The sequence below is a fragment of the Pelophylax lessonae genome (genome assembly GCF_965119305.1).
Source record: "Pelophylax lessonae genome assembly, chromosome: 9".
NCBI classification, from domain to species: domain Eukaryota; kingdom Metazoa; phylum Chordata; class Amphibia; order Anura; family Ranidae; genus Pelophylax; species Pelophylax lessonae.
Genome location: NC_138776.1, coordinates 120,561,654 through 120,585,346, shown reverse-complemented (window position 1 = coordinate 120,585,346; position 23,693 = coordinate 120,561,654). Strand labels below are relative to the sequence as shown.

The 23,693-nt window shown below is 38.9% G+C and overlaps 1 protein-coding gene across 1 annotated transcript in view; it reads left to right on the top strand.

The window, feature by feature from the left end:
* Window positions 1–23,693, top strand: part of PCDH15 (protocadherin related 15) — a 1,730,880-nt gene that overhangs the window by 180,428 nt on the left and 1,526,759 nt on the right. Inside the window, exon 2 of the mRNA XM_082269384.1 lies at window positions 23,467–23,573. Within this exon, the coding sequence (XP_082125510.1) occupies window positions 23,495–23,573 (79 nt within the window). The 5' untranslated portion in view covers window positions 23,467–23,494. The remainder of the gene's footprint in view (window positions 1–23,466; window positions 23,574–23,693) is intronic.

Below are 23,693 nucleotides of genomic sequence, written 5' to 3'. Positions count from 1 at the left end.
GATGGTGTGGTATCTGGCTCCCATCCTCAACTGCCTATATCTCCTCCCCTCATGGCCTTTATAAGGGCACTGACTACACCCATGACATCACTTCAGGAAGTACTTCTGTAAAAGGGGAGCTATCACTTGCTTTTCACTTTTCTTTCCTTTACCACAATATAATGAGAACATTCTGTTGAAAAACAACAGACTAACTGGTCAGATCACCAGATGAAAATAAAGGATAGCAAGCAGAATACTACTGCAGTCACCACAATTAAGATTTGGTAAGCTGCATGATAAATGTTTGCTTTTGGGTTTAATAGTGCTTTAAGACAAACCTTTACATAAATATAAAACAAGGTTCTCTGAATAAAACCTAACTAAAATCTAAGATATTTTATGAGGAGAGGGTGAGATCTCTAAATACAGACAATTAACACTTTACCTACTTTTCTAGTTGTAGAAGCACAGCTAATATACAGTCCATCTGAACACATGTGTTGTTAGGATCCTAAAAGATTTGGGACATCTCTGGACATCCACATTAAAATGTTGTGAATCCTATAGTATGTGGTAACACAAAACAGATGAGGCGTTTTCTTCTTCTTTTTTCAATTCTCCTTTTTTTTTTTGTTTTCTTATCCCTGCCTTCGGTCTCTTACCCATTTTCTAGTACACTCCCCTAGCTGGTCATAGATGATTACTTTATTTTTCATTCAACCAGTGGGTTGAATGAAAAAAACTAAATGAGCAGATTTCTCCTTCCACACAAACAAGGTGGATGGAGAAATCCTCCCTACAGGGACATTGTATTCAGGTGCATATTAAATGCTAATTGACACACTTTTCGAAGAATAAAGCCCCGTACACATGTAGCGATTGTCGGCCGTAAATATTCGGCCGCCGAACGATCGGCCGATTGTCGGCTTGTTAGTATGATGCTTCCGACAGCCGACAGCGCATTTTCGGCCGAACAGAATCTGTCATGCAGACTTTAAAATTTTTGTTGGCCGTCAACCAGAACGGCCGATTGTTCGCCAGTCAGTACAGAATTCGGCCGACAAACAGCAGATTAGCAAGACTGGGCATGCTCAGAAAAGAAAAAAGACACGGAAAGTTAAACATCACATGACATCACTTCTGCAGTTGGCTGTTGTTGGCCAACAAAATTCGTGTGCAGTCTTTAGCACTTTTCAGCCGACAGGACAGCATCGGACAAAAGACGGCCGATCGTTCGACCGACATTCGGGACGTGTGTACGGGGCTTAAGTCTACCTTATTACTATTGTTTTGTTGCTAGAAAATTACTTAGAACCCCAAACATTGCATTTTTTAAGCAGAGAATGTAGAGAATAAAATAAGTGGCTGTTGCAATTTGATATTTTATGCTGTATTTTTTGCAGCGGTTTTTCAAATGCACATTTTTTGGAAAAAATACACTTTAATGAATTTTAGAGCACACAAAAACAATATAATACACAATTTTTGGTAAAATATAAAAGATGATGTTAGGGCGATTAAGTGGATGCAAAACATGTCACTCTATAAAATTGTACACGCTTGGAGAAAGGCGACAGATTAGGGTACAATAAAGTATCCATAGGAGATGCTTTAAAAGCCTTTACAGGTTGCCACTTTATATTTCCACAGGAAGTCTGTTGCTAGAATTTTTGCTCTCACTCATTTGGGGTGATACATCACATGTGTGGTGGGTTTGTTGTTTATGTATTTGCACAGGACCAGCGTATGCATTCACCTTTTTTAAAATGTACTTTTTTTTTAAATTTATTTAAAATTTTACAATGTTGCTTTAATTTTTTATTTAACTTTATTGCTATCAAAAACCCTGTTGATAGCATGAGTCTATTAGACCCCAGATCTCTCCTCTGCCCTTAAAAGCATCAGATCAAACCAAGATCAGTTTGATCTGATGCTTTCACAGGCTAGTAACCAAAACTGGAAGTGAGAAAATACTTTTTGCCTCCGATTTCTTAGATCATAGAGATGATCAGGGACATTCCAGTCCTTGGTCATTTCTATGGTCAGCCTGCTGGGATGGGAGAGCCTGGGAAGGTGGCGGGAGGGGGGACTCCATTCCGCCACCTGAAAAATCAATCCAGCCTCTAATTAGCCGCTAGGACCACTTCTACATTTAGCTACTTCCGGACCGCCCACCGCATATATACTGCGGCAGGGCAGCCCAGGTACGCAAAATCACATATAGGTACGTGATTTTGTGCAGGGGTTCTCAGGGGCACGTGTATGCCGCCGGAGCGCCACTCCCACTGTGATCAGACACAGCAAGAGACAATCAGAAGGTCTGGCTGCCACGATGGCCACCCGCTACCCACGATTGTGCAGGGGAATGACAGAACGGCAGATGGCTGTTCTGTCACAGAGGCATAGGGAGATCTTGTGTTTCAGCTAAGCTCTCTTTTCCTCTAGCACATCCATCCCCCACACAGAAAGCATTCCCTAGGAACACACTTAACCCCTTGATCACCCCTAGTTTTAACCCCTTCCCTGCCAGTGTACTTTATACAGTGACAGTGTATTTTTTTTAGCACTGATCACTGCATTGGTGTCACTGGTCCCCAAAAAGTGTCACTTAGTGTCATATTTGTCCGCCGCAATGTCGCAGTCCCGCTAAAAATCGCTGAATGCCGCCATTACTAGTAAAAACAATAAAAAAATAAATAAAAAGTCCATAACTCTATCCCATAGTTTGTAGACACTATAACTTTTGCGCAAACCAATAAAAAAACACTTATTAGGATTTTTTTACCAAAAATATGTAGCAGAATACATATTTTCCTAAATTGATGAAAAAGATTGATTTTTTAAATTTTTTTATTGTGAATGTTTTATAGCAGAAAGTAAAAACTATTGTTTTTTTTTTTCAAAATTGTCGGTCTTTTTATGTTTATAGCACACAAAATAAAAACTGCAGAGGTGATCAAATACCACCAAAAGAAAGCTCTATTTATGGGGAAAAAAATGCAATAATCAATATTTGGGTACAGTATCGCACGTTGTTGCAATTGTCAGTTAAAGCAACACAGTGCCATATCGCAAAAAAATGGCTTGGTCAATAAAGGTCCAGACGAAGCTACGCAATTCTCCTGCGAAATGTGTTGATGTCACTAGCGGCTGAGTTACCGCGAAACAAGTCCCCGCTGAGTGGCGATCTGTATGCCGGTGGAAGGAAAAGGGATTTTGTCACTTTATACCCACGGGTTTGGACATGGACTGGACTTTACATGGGATATCACACTGGATGTCACACTGGTGTTCCACTTAAAAGCCTTTGGCTGGGGTAGCACAACTATCATCTCTACCAAGCCGGAGGCACAGGGCTGATTAACAGAACTACACAGGGATGCATTAAGCCCCTTTCACACTTGCGGACCGTTCAGGTCCGCCTGTCAGTTTTTCAGGCAGATCTGAATGGATGCCCCATGCATCTCTATGGGGCATTGGATGCCAGCGGAGACATGCCCACTGACATCTGATCCCATCCTGTCCGTCAAATGCGGACGGATGGAAACCCTATTTTCCATCCGTCTGGCGTATTGGATCAGATGAGAACGGACAGGCGGCCCGTTCTCTTCTGATTCCCCCATTGAGAAGAGTGGGGACCTGACAGCTCTGTCTCCACACACAGAGCGGAGACAGAGCTGCCATCCACCTGCTCAGCAGGGGATCGGCGGATTGATCCCCCGCTGAGATAAACGGAGTCAGCCGACGGAGCAGCAAGTGTGAAAGGGGCCCTATTGTATCCAGCTCTGACATGATTTAGTAAACATATTGTTACCTTTTAACTGATGATTATAGGTACAGTGCTTTGCTCCGCAGATTTATTCACATACATGGTTCATGTACATTGGACGCCGTTACATGTCCAAATAGGAACCCTTTTTGGGTAGGAGGTCCACATACTCAGGCAGATTATATATCAGGAGAGACTCATGTTGGATTTACGTTCCTTGCTATAAGGAATGGCAGGTTATGCCTTTGGATGCTCAGAATAAACACAGTTGCATTGAACTTCTTTCATATATCATACATCCATACCTGAATTGTCCATTCCCACTGTCCCTCCCCCCTTTTAGACTGATACACCACCCCATTTTTTCCATCCATCCATCCCATGCAGCTTGAGCGCTCAGGGGCTTGCACCTAGGGGGACCCCTCACCATGTTCATTGAAATCAATACGACGGTAGCTGTGGGTATCCCACTATAGACAAGCAGCATCTGGTAACCGGCGGGTTGAATTTTATTTGTAGTATGTCACTTTGTTTGTCTTGTCTTCTGTTCCGTGTGTTACTGCTGCTGTCTGTGCACATTGCAAATTAGCAAATATTTTTGTGATTATCATACTAATAAATAGAATTTAAATTGTTGATAAATATTCCCTCTGTCATTATAAAGCTAAGTTTATAGCTTCTTTTTTCCGTGATCTAAACGGGACTCTTTTTTCAATAAGGGGGTAAAACCTTCCAAAGCTGGCGTGGTTAAAGCACATTGCTAGCTGAAAAAAAGGTCCTGGGACAATGCCTGTAGCTGCAGGCATCAATTAGGTACAACCCCTTTTTCCTCGCAACATACTGGTACATCGCAGAGGCTGAAGTGGTTACATTTCTTTTTAATAACACATGCCCTCCAAAAGATAAGTACTACTCAATATATCAGGGGCTCCAGAAGCAAAAATCTCCAGCAGACATGCCCAACTAGTCCAACTAAAGCAGCCATCTCATAGCCACAATTAGTTGTTTTAATCCCCCAGTCCATGTCTTTCAGGTATTGTAAAGCTTCTATTGTGACATAAACACTATCAATGTTTTAGGAGCACAAAGTCCCTAACAAAATGCACACATTTAAATCTCTAAAGCCAATGAAAATACAGTAGTATTTATATATGTAATGATGTCAACAGACTTGAATCCTGTGTGATGAAAAACAAAGTTAAAACCACAAACATGGATCACCACTTCACTAGACTCTATAAACAGATTCTATAGATATGTGAAAGTACTCTAATCATGTAATAATCTCTATAATGTCCCCTAAATTTTAACCACATGCCACTCATTGAGGTTGCCATCGTGGAAAGCAATAATGCATCATATCATTGCAATGGTTACCAGATATGATGCAGGCTCCTAACTCTTTGTAAGTTATTGTGCGCATGTACAGTAGAAGAATAAGTTACAGTACACACACACTTGCCATATGCATAACCATGAAGACCAAATTTGCAGAAAAAGAACTTGAATAAACGTGGGAAAATGTAAAAGTTATGATGTTAATTCTTCAAAATCAGTCCATTCATACTTTTAAAGAAATGTATAGTCTTTTCAATGTGTTTTATTTATATATACAGTATATATATATATGTGTAAAATAAGTTATCTTGTTGTAAATAATCATATTCATGGTAATCTTGCAACATGTGTTTCTGTTTGTAATCAATTTGTGTATTTTGGTGCGCCAATATTGTCTCTGTTCCTTGCTTTACAGTACTACTTAAAGCGGAATTCCGGCCACATTTTCAACTTTCCATCATACATAAGATTATCACATTCTAAAAACGAATTGGATATATATATATTTTTTTTGGTATTTTTAATGAAAAATCACTGCACTTCCTCCTTATGCGGGCGTGGCCACTGCCATCATTTCCTGCTTTGCATAGACTCCTGGGAGATGACTTCCGGTGCAGGTGTGTCATTCTCTGCCGATAGATGGAGAACAGCTTCTGGGCATGCGCAATGACGCAGAACCAGCTGTGGGATGATGCGCCTGCCCCGAAAGTGACGAGGGTATAGCATTCTGGGACTGGCGAAATCCAGGAAGAGGGACACTTCGGCGTCAGCTGCCCACACCGCAGATAGCCGCGCTGGACAAGAACTTCACAAGGTAACTAATTCATGCTGCATGTACACTAAACAGGGGACAGTTTAGAGGATATTGTTGTTTAAATGCACTAGCCCTGACTATTCTTGGGGTATTTTTTGCCAAAAAAAAAACATTTGGCCGGAACTCCACTTTAATGATTTTAGTGCTCCTTCTCTCAAAGAAAGTCTATTGGTTGCCCAACTCATTATAAACAATGCACTCCCCATGTTGCTTATATTTACCAGTTAAGTGAGAGGCAAAGTAATCACTAATCATTTAGAGCTCCCTCTAATGACTAATTTACAGATTTCTATATTTAGGACAATAACCAACATATGGTACAGAAAACTTGTAAATGTGAAAATCGTATAAAATTTACTTTATAGTAAACAACTGAGCAATAACTCCAAACAGATGTTCATAGAAATTACTGTACACAACATTTTCTCTTTATAGGAAAACATATCCCCAGGATCCATAAACTAACCCCAGTATTTAACAGGAGGCATATTTGGTTGCCTGAACATATCTTTCTTTCTCTTCTGGCAAGCCCAGGAAACTCACAGTCCTGAGGAGCTTTTTATTATAATATAAACTTTCCATTAACCAAGCACAAACATTTATTTATCACATTTCCCTTATTATGTCCTTTGACTCTTTGTACAGCTATATTACACATTTAAGTACACAACTGCAAGGACAACAGTTAGTTGTAAAGTGAAAAGGTTATGTTTTAACATTTATTACTTGAAATTAAGCAGATGCCTTATGCTTTCTGATTGTTGTTTTTCTGCTGAGCAGTAAATGTGTAATAAAGCAGCTAGTAATTGTCTCACATATAATTTTAGCACTGGTAAGAACTCAGAGAAATATGCCTATGTTGGACGTTAAAATGTCCTCACTTAAAGTACATCTGAAACCTATTTGTTTTTGCTTTCTGAGTGATAAACAGGCATTTTCTGGACAAAAGCAATGCACTCTCAATGTGTGTGTGAAGCTATACATGGCTATTAACTGACAGGGCTATCTGCAGGGCCAGCATCTAGACTGCTAAAACAGCAACATATGGTGACAAGGCTGCATTTAAATGCCTGTAAAAGAAGAGTGTTGCCACACAGTCATGTAATTGCCCTATTTAATAATTCTACCAGTGGGATCAACAGAAAATTGCAGAATGGTTAAGGGGGTAATGGTAATACTGGAATATCCATATATAGCCTATATCACATATGTGATTTTATGCGTTGACCATACTTTCTACTTTAATATATATAATTTTATTTTGGTCAACTCAAGAGCACACCCTTGAGATGGGCCTTTCCTTGTGGCCAAGAAATGCAGCACTCTTGATTTCTTTTAGTATTCTTTTCTGTGCACATAACTGGAAGATTTGTAGGAATCAGTTCTTCTAGCCAAAAGGCTTAAAATTAAAATATGGTCTTTGAGTGCATCTTACTCCCTGATAATTTGATGGACATCCTTTACCGGGGACCCAAAAAGGTGTTAGAACAATGTTGTTTCATCTTCCAGGAAACATGTCTGGGAAGAAAATGAAACAACTGCATCCCAAAAAGTTACCTTGGGTACATGCTCATAAAGCCTGGCAAACATTTACGGGCTCTACGCAGGATTGTCTCCTTTAGGTTTCTACTCTAAGTTACTTTAAGTTACTAACTAGTAACAGAGGTATGCAAGTGTCAATGACATGTACAAAGTATCATTTGGTGCCAAATCTATTTGAGTAAGCATCTTTGGTGTGAATGTTATGCACATCCATGGTATCATAATGGGGGTTATGAAGTCAGTCACAAACATAAACTTAGTAAGTTGTAGATGTAATCTGTAATGAAATGTAGCTATCATCCAAACCATATGAAAATCTTTTTCCAAGGCTGATCATTTTTAATAGATATGGATAAAATGAATTCAGAATTTGAAAAACAAAACCCCTACAGGGGAAGTAAGGCAAACACCCTATATCTCTCAGCTCAAATTACTGCTGTATTTAAAAACTACACCATTATAGTAGTTATATAATCAATAAGTAAATGTTTTTTTTTTAAAGTCTTGTTTTTTTTTGTTTACAAATAACAAACATGGTATACTTAACTGCTTTGGGAAGTGTGCAGACTTTTTGTATGAACACTGCAAATGGTACTAGGAAGTGCCTGTGAGCAGCCACATTCAGCTGCATAGGGAACCCATTGTTGTGAAAGATAGGAGGGTTAAAAATAAACATTTCTTATATTTTTCCAAAAAATTAAAGGGCACATTTTTATTTTAACTAGAATTCCACTTTAACTTTACCAGTAGAGTTACCTTAAAATCAGGAAATTTTAAACATTTCAGATCTGAAAGTAGTACATCACTTATGGATGGAACAATTTTTACATTTCTGTTGTGGGCCTGTGTACTTAGTGGTAACTGTCATTACTTAAGATAAGCAATATGGTTTTAGGTTCAACCTATAGGTGGCCAGTTTGCCTGCCTGCACCTCCAGCTTATGCATCTAGAAGTCTGAAAAATAGTATTGCTACTATTTCTAAATTACAGATTCTCACTAGCTTGTTTCAGATTGTAGATGAAGATGCCTCTAATTGAACCAGGATGATTTGCTCATACATATTTGCAGCCAATGGAAAAAATGCAGCAGCTTCCTGTGGCCTATGAAGGACATGGGTTTGTTTGAAAAATTATGTTAATGTTTTCAGTGTTGGGTAATAGAGTTTACTGTTGATCTATAACAAATACCTAGCAGTGGTGTTAAGGAAAACATAGCAACAATGCTAATAAGTAAATTAAAGCCGGCCATACATGGATAGAAAATCGTTCAAAAAAGCATTCAAAAAGCCTGATCATTCGACTTCAGAAATTTTAGTGGGGACCTTTTGATTCTCTAAATGCAAAGTTTTATGCCAAAAGAAAGATCTGTCATGTCAGAATTTTGTTGTGCAATCGAATAATTAGTAGGGAAATCTATCGTAAATAGTTTGAAAGAACGTACAGCATATGTGCATCGATCATTGATCAACAAAAAATGTACCATTTATGATGTTAATGATTGATAATATGTGGAAAACAATTTGATACAATAATGTCGTTAACGCACAGTTCTGTGACAGGTTTTTATCAAAAACAAAATTTTTTCAAAATATTTTCTATACATGTATTTTTTTCAATCAAATAATTTTTATTGAATTTAATGTTTTTGTTTTTTCTTACACATATACAAACAAAGCACATCACAAATACCCATGTAGAACAAAATAATAATAATAACAATAATAATAATAATAATAAATATATATTTTTTAAATAAGTAAATAAATAAAATCTATCCATGTATGGCCAGCTTTATGCAAACCAAGGACTGTCATGGATCACACTAATTTTAACAGGACCTTGATTAAGCAAATTTGCTCAATGCAGAGATCTCTACATGCCTTTGTTGTCTAATAAAGCAAACTAAGAAAATGTGAAAATAGATTATTAATTATTCTGAAAATACATTTTTAAATAGCCTGGACAGATTTGTTGGTACCCCTAGAAAAGATTATAGATAATTGGATCATAGTGATATTTAAAACTAATTGTTTTCTGTAATTATAATCACACATCTATAATCTTTTAATCACCATTCATCCTATTTAAATGGAGAAAAGTAGTCACTGTACTGTTGGTATCATCGTGTGCACAACACTGATCTTAGACTAGAGAAAGAAAAGAACAGAGCTTTCTGAAAGGATCAGAAAGAAAATTAAATTTCAGCATGCCAGAGATAAAGGCTATAAGACCATCTCCAAGCAGCTTGATGTTCTTGTGACTACATTTGCAATTATTATTAAGAAGTGTAAGGTCTATGGAAGTGTAGCCAACTTCCTTGAATATGGCCACAAGAGGAAAATTGACCCCAGATTGAAAAGAAGGATAGTGGGAATAGTAGACAAAGATCAAAGGAAAACATTCAAGGAGTTACACGCTGAACTCCAAGATCAAGTCAGGTCATTGGTGTCTGATTGCATAATCTGTCACTTTTGGGGCGACGATTGGCTACAAGGAAAAATAAATCAGAGGGTTCCAATGTTGAACGAAAAAAATAAAAAAGGCAGACTGGAATTTGCAAAAAAAGGACATTTTTAATGAGCCTTAATGCTTCTGGGGGAATGTTCTTTGAACAGATGTGACAAACTGGAGAAGCCACATCATCTCTTTTATTCATAAATGAAAAAAAAGAAGCTTTTAAAGAAGAAAAAGAAAAACAATGGGGATGATTTACAAAAACAAGTGCACATAGAATCTGGTGCAGCTGTGCATGGTAGCCAATCAGCTTCTAACTTCAGCTTGTCCAATTAAGCTTTGGCAATAAAACCTGTAAGCTGATTCGTTTTTATGCAGAGCAGCACCAGATTTTCTCTCTCCTATTTTAGTAAAAAAAAAAAAAAAAACACTGTGAAACATGGAGGAGACTTAGTTTAGTTTTGGGGCTGCTTTGCTGCATCTGGCATGTGGAGACTTGAATTTCTACAGAGAGTTGTCAAGGAACAAAACACACTAGGGTTTTTGTACTAAAACGGGAGAGTACAAAATCAGGTGCAGGTTTTATTGGCTAAAGCTTAAGGCTCCGTTCACATGTAGGCGTTTTTGGGGAGTTTTTCTGCTCTAGGATCAGCTCTCAAAACGCCCAACAAGACAAATCCTATTCATTTCAATGGCCCCTGTTCACATCTGAGTGTTTTGATGCTGTATACAAAACGCCCAACGCTCAAAAAAGTACATGAGCTTCTTTTTGGGCAGATTACAGGCGTTTTCCATTGGTCTCTATTCAATCTAAAAACGCCTGCACAAAAATCGTGGTAAAAATCGCGGTAAAAGTCGCTGTAAAAACGCGCGAAAACGCTACGCTCAGGTGTGAATGTAGCCTAAAGTGGAAGTAAACCATCCTATAATTTTCAGCCAGGGAAGTTGCCATCTTGGCCTTTGTTTAATCTTCTACTGTCATGATGCTGCACATGTGATCAGTTATGACAACAGCCATTGGATGGTTTAACAGTTTTGTTGAGAGCACAAGCAATATGACAGTTACATTCCTGGCACATGCAGGGAATATAACTGTTTTTTTTTAAACTGTTAAATTGATGTTTACTTTAATTGAATAAACTGAAGTCATAAGCTGATTTGCTACCATGCACAGCTGCACAAGATTCTGAGCTCTCCCGTTTTAGTAAATATACATCACTGTGTCAGAAAGCTGTCTCACTTGCTGATCATGAGTCCTCAAAGAGGACACACAGATAATAGCACCAAAGAATGGCGTAGAAGAAATGATTGGACTTGTTTGCAGTGGCCTTCTACAAGCCCTGAACTGAATCCTATTGAACAGCTAAAGAAACAGATGAAACACACAGTATGGAGAAGGCATCCTTAAAATCTGTGAAATTTGGAACATTTTGCTCAAAAAGAATGGGCAGATTTGCCTGTTGGCAGTTGCAGAAGTCTCATTGACAGAAATCTGTCACATTTACAGAAATCTTTGCAGTGATTGACTTTACAGGTTGTGCAAAAAAATATTACGCTAATAGTCTCATAAGTTTTGTCCATGCCATTTTCATTTATTTAACTTTCTTTAAAATTTTGAATAAAAAATCAAAAGCAAAGTTTGGCAAAGAAAATGGCAAAGGAAGGGTGTCCCGGGGCAATTTAAATGGACAGAGCTGATTAAATGAGTGTAATGAGTATGAAGAATAAGAGTAGGTAAGATAAAATATAAGGTTTATTGAATCAAATTATTAAAATGTATACATAGGTACAAAAATAACAGCAAACATGTATAAAAATGACATAATCAGGGTGATTGGGTTCAAATTCATCACATGTATATCAGTGTCAAAATCACTGCTTCACAATGCAGTAGGAGCAGCCCGACATGTTTCGGAATCTGAAAAAGATTCCTTCTTTAGGGAAATATTGTTAGAACATGCACCCGTCACTATTACATCTACAAAATCGAAATATAAATACGGAGAAGTTATTAGATAATGATAATGTGTTTAACTAAATTGTACTTCACATCTGCAAACATTTTCAACATAAAGATGTGGATAGATGTGTGAAAAAATATATTGGCTGCACATTATACTCACCACAATGCGATCATGTCCATATAAGTTCACAGCTAAATAATTTGGTATGTGTCCACTGAACATATGTGTTAGCCCAGTCTGTAGAGTTGTAGATAAAAGCCACATGAGCCCCTTGATGAAAGGCAAACATCGCAGAGACTCTAATGGTGGGTGACCCAGAATAGCTGGGAACTAGGTGTTCACCTCCATAAGAGAGTGCCCCGGTTATGGCCACAAGGATCGTAGAAACATAGGAGAGACCATCTAAAACTTTAGAAAATGGGGGTAAGGTGTGGGAAATCCAAAAGAAAAAAAAAAAAAACAGAATTCCATCAGACATACCTAACCTAGATTCTCAATCATTAACTGGAAAGCAGGAGATATAGACTTGTCAATGGCGGCCACTGGAAAATAGCGGAGCCATATCCCTGCTCTACTGCAATTCTAAGACAAACAATCTTTTTTTTTCTGGTTCTGGACATACTACAGAGCTGAAACTTCACAGGTGAACCTTTTAGACCCCCCAGACACTAAATCTAAAGAAATCTCATTTTTTTTTCAATAATTTTTTCAATAATTGGCTCTCTATCAAAAATGACAATTTTGTGTGTGATTAATAGTCCCTGGGGCATGGCCCAGAACCCTAGGAACTTTTTAGGGGCATTTATTGGGTTATAGGGCTTCAAAATGGTGTTTTTTAAATACCGAAGTCCGGACCCGAACTTTCGGGAAGTTCGGGTGTTCTGGTCGAACCAAACTTTTCAAAAGTTTGATCATCCCTACTGAACATATATGTTAGCCGAGTCTGTAGAGATGTAGATAAAAGCCACATGAGCCCCTTAGTGAAAGGCAAACACCACAAGGACTCTAATGGTGGGTGACCCAGAATAGCTGGGAACTAGGTGTTCACCTCCATAAGAGGGTGCCCCGGTGATGGTCACAAGGATCGTAGAAACATAGGAGAGACCATCTAAAACATTAGAAAAAGGGGTGCGGTGTGGGAAATCCAAAAGCAAAAAAAAAAAAAAAAACAGAATTCCATCAGACATACCTAACCAAGATTCTCAATCAGTAACTGGACAGCAGGAGATGTAGGCTCATCAATGGCGGCCACTGCTATGAGGGAAAGAGAGCAGTATATATACCCTATATATATATAGGGTATGTAGATGTAGGGCAGGTTCCTGCTGAATATATGGATATATAGGGTATGGTTATTGTGATATGTTGTGTCCCTCCATATCGATCCCCTGATCAATTGCGTCGCCCAGCGCCACCCCGCATGCGAATCACGGTGGCGTCCGACGTCACAGGACCGCCGACACATGAGGGGGGAGCCAATGCAGGAAGATGGGTGGGTTCAGCGGGGGTGCCCATCGAGAGAGTGAAGTCATAAGTGACGTCCATCCCCTCTAATGCAGCAGGCTCCCTAAACTACAGGCCCCAGAAGTCTTCTTTTGGATTTCCCACACCTTATCCCCATTTTCCAATGTTTTAGATGGTCTCTCCTATGTTTCTACAATCCTTGTTACTGTCACCGGGGCACCCTCTTATGGAGGTGAACACCTAGTTCTCAGCAATTCTGGGTCACCCACCATTATAGTCCTTGTGGTGTTTGCCTTTCACCAAGGGGCTCATGTGGCTTTAATCTACAACTCTACAGACTGGGCTAACACATATGTTCAGTAGGGATGATCGAACTTTTGAAAAGTTTGGTTCGACCAGAACACCCGAACTTCCCGAAAGTTTGGCCCAGACTTCAGAGCCCCATTGAAATCAATGGGACCCGAACTTCAGTAATCAAAAACCACCAAAAGTTCTTTTGATAGAGAGCCAATTATTGAAAAAAAATTTTTTTGGGGCATTTTTTGGGCATCTTTGGAGGCAGGCAGGACATCTGAACTTCTGTATAGGGGTATATATACACACACACACTTATATGTATTTATACACATACACACATATAGGTGGGATAGGAGCGAAGTCCTATGCCTGTTAATTATTACATTAGCGCAGGCATAGGGTTCTGCTACTTTCACACCTATATATGTGTATATATACATACATGTGTGTGTGTATATATACCCCTACACAGAAGTTCTGATGTTATGCCTGCCTCCAAAGACGCCCAAAAAATGCCCAAAAAAACGCCTGCTACAAAAACGCCCAGGTGTGTTGTAGCAGGCGTTTTTTTGGGCATTTTTTGGGCATCTTTGGAGGCAGGCATGACATCTGAACTTCTGTATAGGGGTATATATACACACACACTTATATGTATTTATACACATACGCACATATAGGTGTCATAGGAGCGTAGTCCTATGCCTGTTAATTATTTCATTAGTGCAGGCATAGGGTTCTGCTACTTTTACACCTATATATGTGTATGTGTATATATACATACATGTGTGTGTGTGTATATATACCCCTACACAGAAGTTCTGATGTCATGCCTGCCTCCAAACACATCCACAAAAAAGCCCAATAAAACGCCTGCAACAAAAAGCCGGGTGTGACAGGGGCGAAGCCACTATCCTGCTCTATTGCAATTCTAATAGAAACAATCTTTTCTCTATGGCTTTCTATGGCGGTCACCCTGACATGGAAGGGTTTGGTCACCCTGCCATAGCAGTCAGAGTCAGTTAACCCTACACTACACTACGGTCCCCTGACACTTAACACTTTCCCTACAGAAACTAGATTATTAAATCTAACTATAGTGGAAAATAGTATATAACTACACTAGATATCCCTTTCCTCACACTAATAATTGCTAAATTACATTTTGAAGCAGGAGTAACAGAACTGCTTCCACTCTCTTCCACGTCCCTGTATTACAATGATAGAGATTTGCTATGTTATATACTGGGGGGCGTATTCACTACTGATTGGCCTCTAGACCCCCTAGTCACTCTAATCACATTCCTAGCATCCTCCTGCCCCCTCAATTGGCTTTTTTTTCTGATGGTTCTGGTCCAATCACATGCTTTTAAAGCCCAATTCCTGTCCCATTGCATTTTGGTCGGTTCTGGTTGCCGAATTCCGAACTTTTTCAGCAAAAAGTGCGATATTCGGCCGAATTTCGAACAGTCAATGTTCAGGTCGAACCGATGGTCGACCCGAACCGTTCGATCATCCCTAATGTTCAGTGGACACATACCAACTTTTTTAGCTGCAGGCTTATATGGACATGATCGCATTGTGGTGAGTATAATGTGAGGCCAAAATATTTTTTCACACATCTATCCACATCTTTATGTTGATAATGTTTGCAGATGTGTAGTCCAATATCGTTAACCACTTTACCACCGGAGGATTTTGCTGTCTTACATCCAGGCCACTTTTTGCGATTCGGTGATGTGCGACTTTAACTGACAATTGCGCGGTCGTGTGACGCTGTACCCAAACAAAATTTACGTCCTTTTTTTCCCACAAACAGAGCTTTCTTTTGGTGGTATTTGATTGCCAGTGCGATTTTTACTTTTTGCGCTATAAACAAAAAAAGAGCGTTTATTTTGAAAAAAATAACAATATTTTTAACATTTATTTTATATGAAATTCCCCCCCAAAAAAATTTAAAAATTATTTTTTTTTTAATTTTTGGCCAATTTGTTTTCTGTTACATATGTTTGGTAAAAAAAATCACAATAAGAGCATTTTGATTGGTTTGCGCAAAAGTTATTGCGTTTACTAACTAAGGGAAAGATTTCTGTCATTTTTGGTGGTTTTTTTTTAACGCGTAATGGCGGCGATCTGCGATTTTTTTTTGCGTGACTGCGACATTGCGGCGGACAGATTGGACCCTTGACTGACATTTTTGACACTTTTGGGGGTACCATATATATATATATATATATATGCACTGTTACTGTAAAAATGACACTGGCAGGGAAGGGGTTAATTTTATTGGAGAGGGAGGGGTTAATGTATGCCTGGTGCTTACTGACGTGTGGGGGGGGGAGGGGACTGAGTGAGTCAGGGACAGATCGGATGTTCAGTTATGCTGAACACTCCGATCTGTGACTCCCTGTCACTTAGGAGATCCGCCCGCTCTGTTTACACAAGCAGGCAGATCTCCTCACTCGACTCCCCTGGCCCGACTCCCGCTGTGACTGAAAACAGCGGGAGCGTGCCGCCTACAGGGGGAGGAGTCCAGCGACGTAGGTCTACGTCGCTGGACGATAACGAGCCACATTGCTGCAGTAGCAGCAATGTGAGCGGTGGGAAAGTGGTTAAATACATTATCATTATCTAATAACTTCTCTGTATGTATATTTCTGTTTTGTAGATGTAATTGTGACGGGTGCATGTTCTAACAATATTTCCCTGAAGAAGGAATCATTTTCAGATTCCAAAACATGTCAGGATGCTCCTACTGCATTGTGAATCAGTAATTTTCCCTTGACACTGATATACATGCAATGGATTTGAACGCAATCACCCTGATTATTTAATTTTTATACATGTTCGTTGTTATTTTTGTACCTATGTATACATTTTAATAATTTGATTCAATAAACCTTATCTTTTATCTTACCTACTCTCATTCTTCATACTCATTACACTCTTTTAATCAGCTCTGTCCATTTAAATTCCCCTTTGCCATTTTGCATTTTTGAAAAGCAGACAGCCCAGATATTTAGTTAGAAGCATAGTGAGTTTTTCGAAGTTGTAATGTTTTGCCACAATTTTTGGAAATCGAAAAATAAACAAAATTTTATTTCATTTAAAAAAGTTGTCGTTTTAACAAGTTATTTTGCACGCACAACATGGGCATACTTACAGTTACACCCAAAAAAACATTCTTTTACAAAATGACCACATTTTGCAAAGTAGATCCTCCAACATATTTAATCAGAGGCATAACAAGCCTTTTGAAGGTGACATTTTTGCCACAAGTTTTTCTAAAATGAAGAAAGCAAATGGAACTTTTTTAAACACAGGTGCCAATTAATAAAACCATTTGTTACACACACCAAGGGCATATTTAGAATTGCATCCCAAAACACTCTCTGCTGTTCTTTCTGAATATGTTGACAGTTAATGCACTTCAGCATTTCAGCTGAACTGCATCAGCTCTCTTGTTCCTGGATTTTTACTCTTACATTGTTTTCAATAAAAAAGATTGAATTTTAACCTTTTAAGTTGCCAGCTCTTTTGACTGTCATATAGCTGACCACATACTTGCTCTTAAAAGAAATGCTTCTTGGCAGAGACATCCAAAAGGGTACACAAAGCTCACTAAAAGAACAGTAGGCCATATGATGCATTATATGTCCAATACCTGGATTAGGCTGGGTCATCATAGGAAATATTTGTCTGGGCGATGTCAGAAGGGTCTTTCACAGTTTCTAATTACAAGACACATGTCTTGCCAAAGGGTCACATTACCTGTTTCAAACAGTGCCCACATCACTACCATGTCAAATAAAGACTTTTCAGTCTTTGACTCAAGTCCTTGAGACTAATGTGAACAATAACCTTATAGAGGTTTTGCTCGGCTTCAGACAAGAACCAGTTGCTGTCATGACCAACATACAAATGTTCCACTGTTTCAAGAAGACAATGTCTCCCGCTGCTGTGTCTGAGCTAACGAGGACAAGGAGACCCGAGAGAGCCTCTGCTCTTGTGCATATTGCTGGATCAAGATCAGGGGGAGAGGGCTACTTGCAAAATGTGTTTTACCTTAATGCATTGTATGCCTTTAGAACCACTTTAAGAAAGTCAACAAAAATTAAGTGCATCCAATCTGTTCAGCCATCGGTCTGTTGCAACTTAAAGCAAATTGTTTTACAATATATTATACTTATTACTGATAGGAAGTTAAACAGACTTAAATGTTTATTATACTTGCTGTATTGTGCAAGCTTATCTGTAAAGTGTATTTTTTCAATTACTGTGATAGACATTTTTAATTTATTTAAACAGAAAGAACACAACATTGCAACTGAATGAGACTGAAACAATACATTTTTTCTTTTACTGATTCAATTACTTTGTGTCCAGGGAAAACTGGCTTTATCTGTGATTGTAACTAGTTTTGGAATTCATTTTAGTTTAAATTATCTTGAAGCAAAGATTATTTAAATAAAACTCTTTTATGATGGATGAGTCATCAAGGTGGAATCATGCCAAGGTGAAAGTGTTCTAAATCTAGCACAATGCAAAAACAAAATATACTCCTGCCAATAGTTCAGGGCAGTGTATCATTTGATGGCTTACAAATTGATCTGCCATTTTAAAATGTACTTGAAAAGTAAATGTCTTCCACAAAGTGCATAAAGAAAAAGCAACATGTATGGGTACAGCATAAAACAATTGTTTTCTGTGCATCCTAGCAGTGAGTGGCATTGTACACTGCAGTAAACATCGGTCACCGCATATGATCATGTTGTATCTATCTTGTTAGGATACCACACATCTACCTTAACTTCCTATTATGTAGTACAGTTGATTCTTGTCCAGTTGTATACCCTCTACAAAGCTGTTTATGTTAATATATTTGGGTCAACGTATACATTGTCATTGATTATTAGCATCTATTATAGGTTTTACCAACAAAGAGCTAATTTTTTTTTTTGGTCAGGAGAAAGAAATAAAATAACAAAATCAAGCAATATCCTTAGTGAACACACTTTTCCTTAAATAATGTAATATGTTTGTTCATCTCTAGATACAGCATGATGTATAGATGTTTGTTTCTGAGAATAACATAATATAAGTATGTATGGTTTTGTAGAAAATGCATTAATGCACAATAGAATAGAAAAGAATAGAACATAATGGAGGATAAAATGAGAATTTACAAGTATTCACAAAGATGAAAAAAAGGAGTCAGCATAAATTTATAACAGCGCTTTTTAAATGCTGCAAATTTTTTATCATTATTATTCAAGGTTAGCATATACAGTACATCATTACATATTACCTACTTCCACTCTATTATTAATTTATTTTTATGTTCATGGAGCATCATCAAAAAAAAATGCTTTAAAGCTGAACTCTAGCCTTATATTAAGTCTTGCACAGTTGTGCATACTCCTCTCCTGTTGTGGAGTTGCTTACATTGATTTAACTGTACACTGTGAACCTCAATGGTGTGCATTAGAAACTGCAGCAAATTAGATAGAGCCTGTGTCATTTTTTGACTGAAAGATGTTTAGTATTATCTAACCCAGGGGTGCCAAACTCAATTTCATCGCAGGCCGCATCAGCAGTAGGCTTACCCATTAAGGGTCAGTTGTATCTGGGGTGCGCTTTGTACACAGTGCAAGATTCAGGAGTGCATTACCTGCATAGTTCAGGACTACGCTATGTACAGAGTGCACAGTTCAGGAGTGTGCTACGTAAAGTGTGCAGAGTTTAGGAGGATGTTACATACAGAGTGCAGGGTTCAGGAGTGCTTATGTGCCGAGTTCAGGACTGTGCTATGTACAGAGTACAAGGTTTAGGAGTACACTACGTACGGAGTGCAGGGTTCAGGAGGGCATTACATACAAAGTGCAGGGTCCAGGGGTGCATTATTTACAGAGTGCAGCATTCAGGGGTGTGCTGTATGTGTACAGGGTTTAGGGGTGCACTGAGTTTGTAACCCCAACCCACCATGTAGATTCCTTGCTTCACTTTAACCTACTTGGCTCTAGTACCTTCCTGTGTAGGCGGCTCTACTACCTGTGTATTTGCAGGGAGATTGTTCTTTCTATTAGATTTTGGAGATCTGTTCCCACTGTGCCCTACCCTGAGTGTGTCCAGGAATCTGTTAGATCGAGGAGCCATTGAGGGCAAAGCTGTTCCTTGTAAACACAGAAGGCTTCTGCATTTACAAGTGACAGCGGGGAGTGAAATCGGAGGGTGAGAGCAGGAGGTGGCGGAATGGAGTTCAGGCCATGTTCCGGCTGTAAAAATGGGTGTGAGGGCCACATGACAAGGCCTGGAGGGCCACATTCAGCCAGCTGGCCTTGTGTTTGACATACGTGATCTAGCCCATTCCACCCTAGCCTTACTGTCTCTGATCCAACCCTTTATTTCATTGGATATCCATTCTTTTAATCATAGAGTCTTAGCATCACATTGGGCTTTACCTAGGGAGCTGTGTATGCAAAGCCTGCCTAGGAATGTCCATTCCTCCAGACTCACATACACCCATCAAGGCATTTTAATATTTGCATGACTTTTCCCAAGAGACAGACCACTTCCTACATAAGATATCACTATTTTCACTAAAGGAATAACTTCCCAGCCTGCTGCCATGTGGTTTCACACAGTAAACAAGCCAGCAGGTATGACGGATGATGGCATTAATCAAATATGGTCATAATCATATTTGCTCAGTGACATCAAGCAATATCACTAGTCGGGAGCAAAATCATTATGCATGTGTCTGTGTTTTGTCTGTGGATCATAGGGTTGTGACTGCTGATGGATCTACATCACTTTACAATGTGGTTGACACAATTAACTGGCCAGCAAGGCTGTATGCTTGGTTTTGGGGGTCCATTTTTTTGGCATGGGATTGCCCCTGAAAATTTAAACTAGACTCACATTAAAAATAAGGGCTAGGCATGGGACTAAACCTATGTATTTTTTTTTTTTTTTGATTTTTGCATGGGATTCCCTTTTAAAATCTATACTAGACCCTTATCAAGGAAAATCATCTGGAACAGATGTTGAGGGGAATCCCCTGGCCCCTTTGTTTACAAATTGATTAAATTGATTGAATCACATGGAAAGTGTCACTTAGTGACAAATATTTTTTCCTTCTTTCTTAATATCAGTTTGGCTTTATCGCATTGTAGAAGTGCACCAAGGCAGGTTTATGGCAACCCCCATACATGCTATGCATTTGGTTGGTAAATGTCCATCAACCAAACTTTGCTCAGTTAATGCATCACTAAGGGAAATCCCAGTGCATACATATGTTCTCTGTTTACAGTAAATGGAATCAATCTAACACATACAGCCTTTCTTAAAACAGTACATATTCACATATCTCATTCCATCACACATCCAAAAAATAGGAGGATTGTTATTAGGACATCATTGTGTTACACCTTGTTAGCCAGATGCACATTCAGAACTGCTGGTGTATAGTGCAAATATAGCCTAATATTATAGAGCCATTCATTCAAAACTGCAGACAGCTGTTTTCGATGTTTGACCGCCGTCAGTGCAGTGTACTGTATAGAACTTTGGCTTCTATGGAGTAGGATGTGGGACCCAATAAGACAGTATACCCATAAAAGTTAAGATGAAAAGGGAACTAAAGCAATCAAATAGGCCTTACTCTAATCAGTGCATAGCAAAGTAAAGCCTTCCTAAAACAGAAGTATTCACAGTATCTCATAAAAGTTAATAAACCCCTCATATTTTTGTAAATATTTAATTATATCTTTTTATGTAACAACACTTAAGAAATAACACTTTGCTACAATGTAAATTAGTGAGTGTACAGTTTGTATAACAGTGTACATTTTCTGCACCCCTCAAAATAACTCAACACACAGCAATTATTGTCTAAACTGCTGGCAACAAAAGTGAGTACACCCCTAAGTGAAAATGTCCAAATTGGGCCCAAAGTGTCAATATTTTATGTGGCCACAATTATTTTCCAGCACTGACTTAACCCTCTTGGGCATGGAGTTCACCAGAGCTTCACAGGCTGCCACTGGAGTCCTCTTCCACTCCTCCATGAGGACATCATGGAGCTGGTGGATGTTGGAGACCTTGCACTCCTCCACCTTTCATTTGAGGATGCCCCACAGATGTTCAGTAGGATTTAGGTCTGGAGACATACTTAGCGAGTCCATTGCCTTTACCCTCAGCTTCTTTAGCAAGGCAGTGGTCATCTTGAAGGTGTGTTTGGGGTCGTTATCATGTTGGAATACTGCCCTGCGGTCCAGTCTCTAAGGGGAGGGGATCATGCTCAGCTTCAGTATGTCACAGTACATGTTGGTATTCGTGGTTCCCTCAATGAACTGTAGCTCACCAGTGCTGGTAGCACTCATGCAGCCCCAGACCATGACACCACACATGCTTGACACCATCTGAACCAAATAAGTTTATCTTGGTCTCATCAGACCACAGGACATTCCAGTAATCCATGTCCCTAGTCTGCTTGTCTTCCACAAACTGTTTGCGGGCTTTCTTGTGCATCATCTTTAGAAGAGGCTTCCTTCTGGGATGACAGGCATGCAGACCAATTTGATGCACTGTGCGGCGTATGGTCTTAGCACTGACAGGTTGACCCCCCCCCCCACCCCTTCAACCTCTGCAGCAATGCTGGCAGCACTCATACGTCTATTTCCCAAGAACAACCTCTGGATATGACGGTGTGCATGTGCACTCAACTTCTTTGGTCAACCATGGCAAGGCCTGTTCTGAGTGGAACCTGTCCTGTTAAGCCATTGTATGGTCTTGGCCACCATGCTGAAGCTCAGTTTCGGGGTTTTGGCAATCTTCTTATAGCCTAGGCCATCTTTATGTAGAGCAACAATTCTTTTTTTCAGATCCTTAGAGAGTTCTTTGCCATGTGGTGCCATGTTGAACTGCCAGTGAGCAGTATGAGAGGGATAACACCACATTTAACACACCTGCTCCCCATTCACACCTGAGACCTTGTAACGCTAACGAATCACATGAAACTCGGGGAGGGAAAATGGCTACTTGGGCCCAATTTGGACATTTTCACTTAGGGGTGTACTTACTTTTGTTGACAGCTGTTTAGACATCAATGACTGTTTGTTGAGGGGACAGCAAATTTACATGGTTATACAAGCTGTACACTCACAACTTTAAATTGTAGCAAATTGTCATTTCTTCAGTGTTGTTAAAATAAAATATTTACAAAAATGTGAGGGGTGTACTCACTTTTGTGAGTTACTGTATGTTAACCTGCTGAATTTTCAGTAAAGGTTGCAAATGAACTCAAAAGTTTTGTGATTATTTCTATTTGTGTTTCCTTTGACAAAGAAATCCAGAACTTGGTAAACTGTTTTGATATTTGCGCCAATATTCTTAATTATGTTCAGTGTAGTCTGTAAATTTTATAGTTGCTTGATTTTGTGTTGCATTGCTAGTTTCCTTTTGAGTTTCATCTGGGATTTCAAGCTGACATCTATATCTGAAAAAGGACAGGTTTGATTTTAAGATTGATGCTCTCTGTAACTACCATAACATTTTACAGTCAATTTTAGTATTTCTTACTTAGTACTATCATCTTCTGACACATTTTACCTTTATATAAAAAAATATATAAAAAAGGCAGTGTTTACAGTGTTATTCATAAATTTCATGTCCAAGATAGCTGGAGGGCAATAAGTACAGTCACAGTAAATCAAAGCAGTTACTCTGTTATTGTTAAAAGTGACTGAACTGAATGAGGTTCTCCACAACATGACTGCTATTGAATGACTGATACATGTGAATGTCACATCTTCAGTTTTTGTTTTTTGTTTTTCTCATTTCAGATTTTCCCTGAGTGAAGTTTGACAGAAAATGATACGAAAGCTCTGGAACTTGATGACTTTTGCAGTGATTTTTGGACATTGCTTTAACCAAGCACAGAGTGATGGAGGTATGTGAATATTGACCAATATCCTCATGCAATCAATTTTTCTGCATATCAGATCTTTATTTTCAGAGTTGCTGCTTGCATTTTTAAGAAACATTTGGCTACATCCGTACCTTTATATAT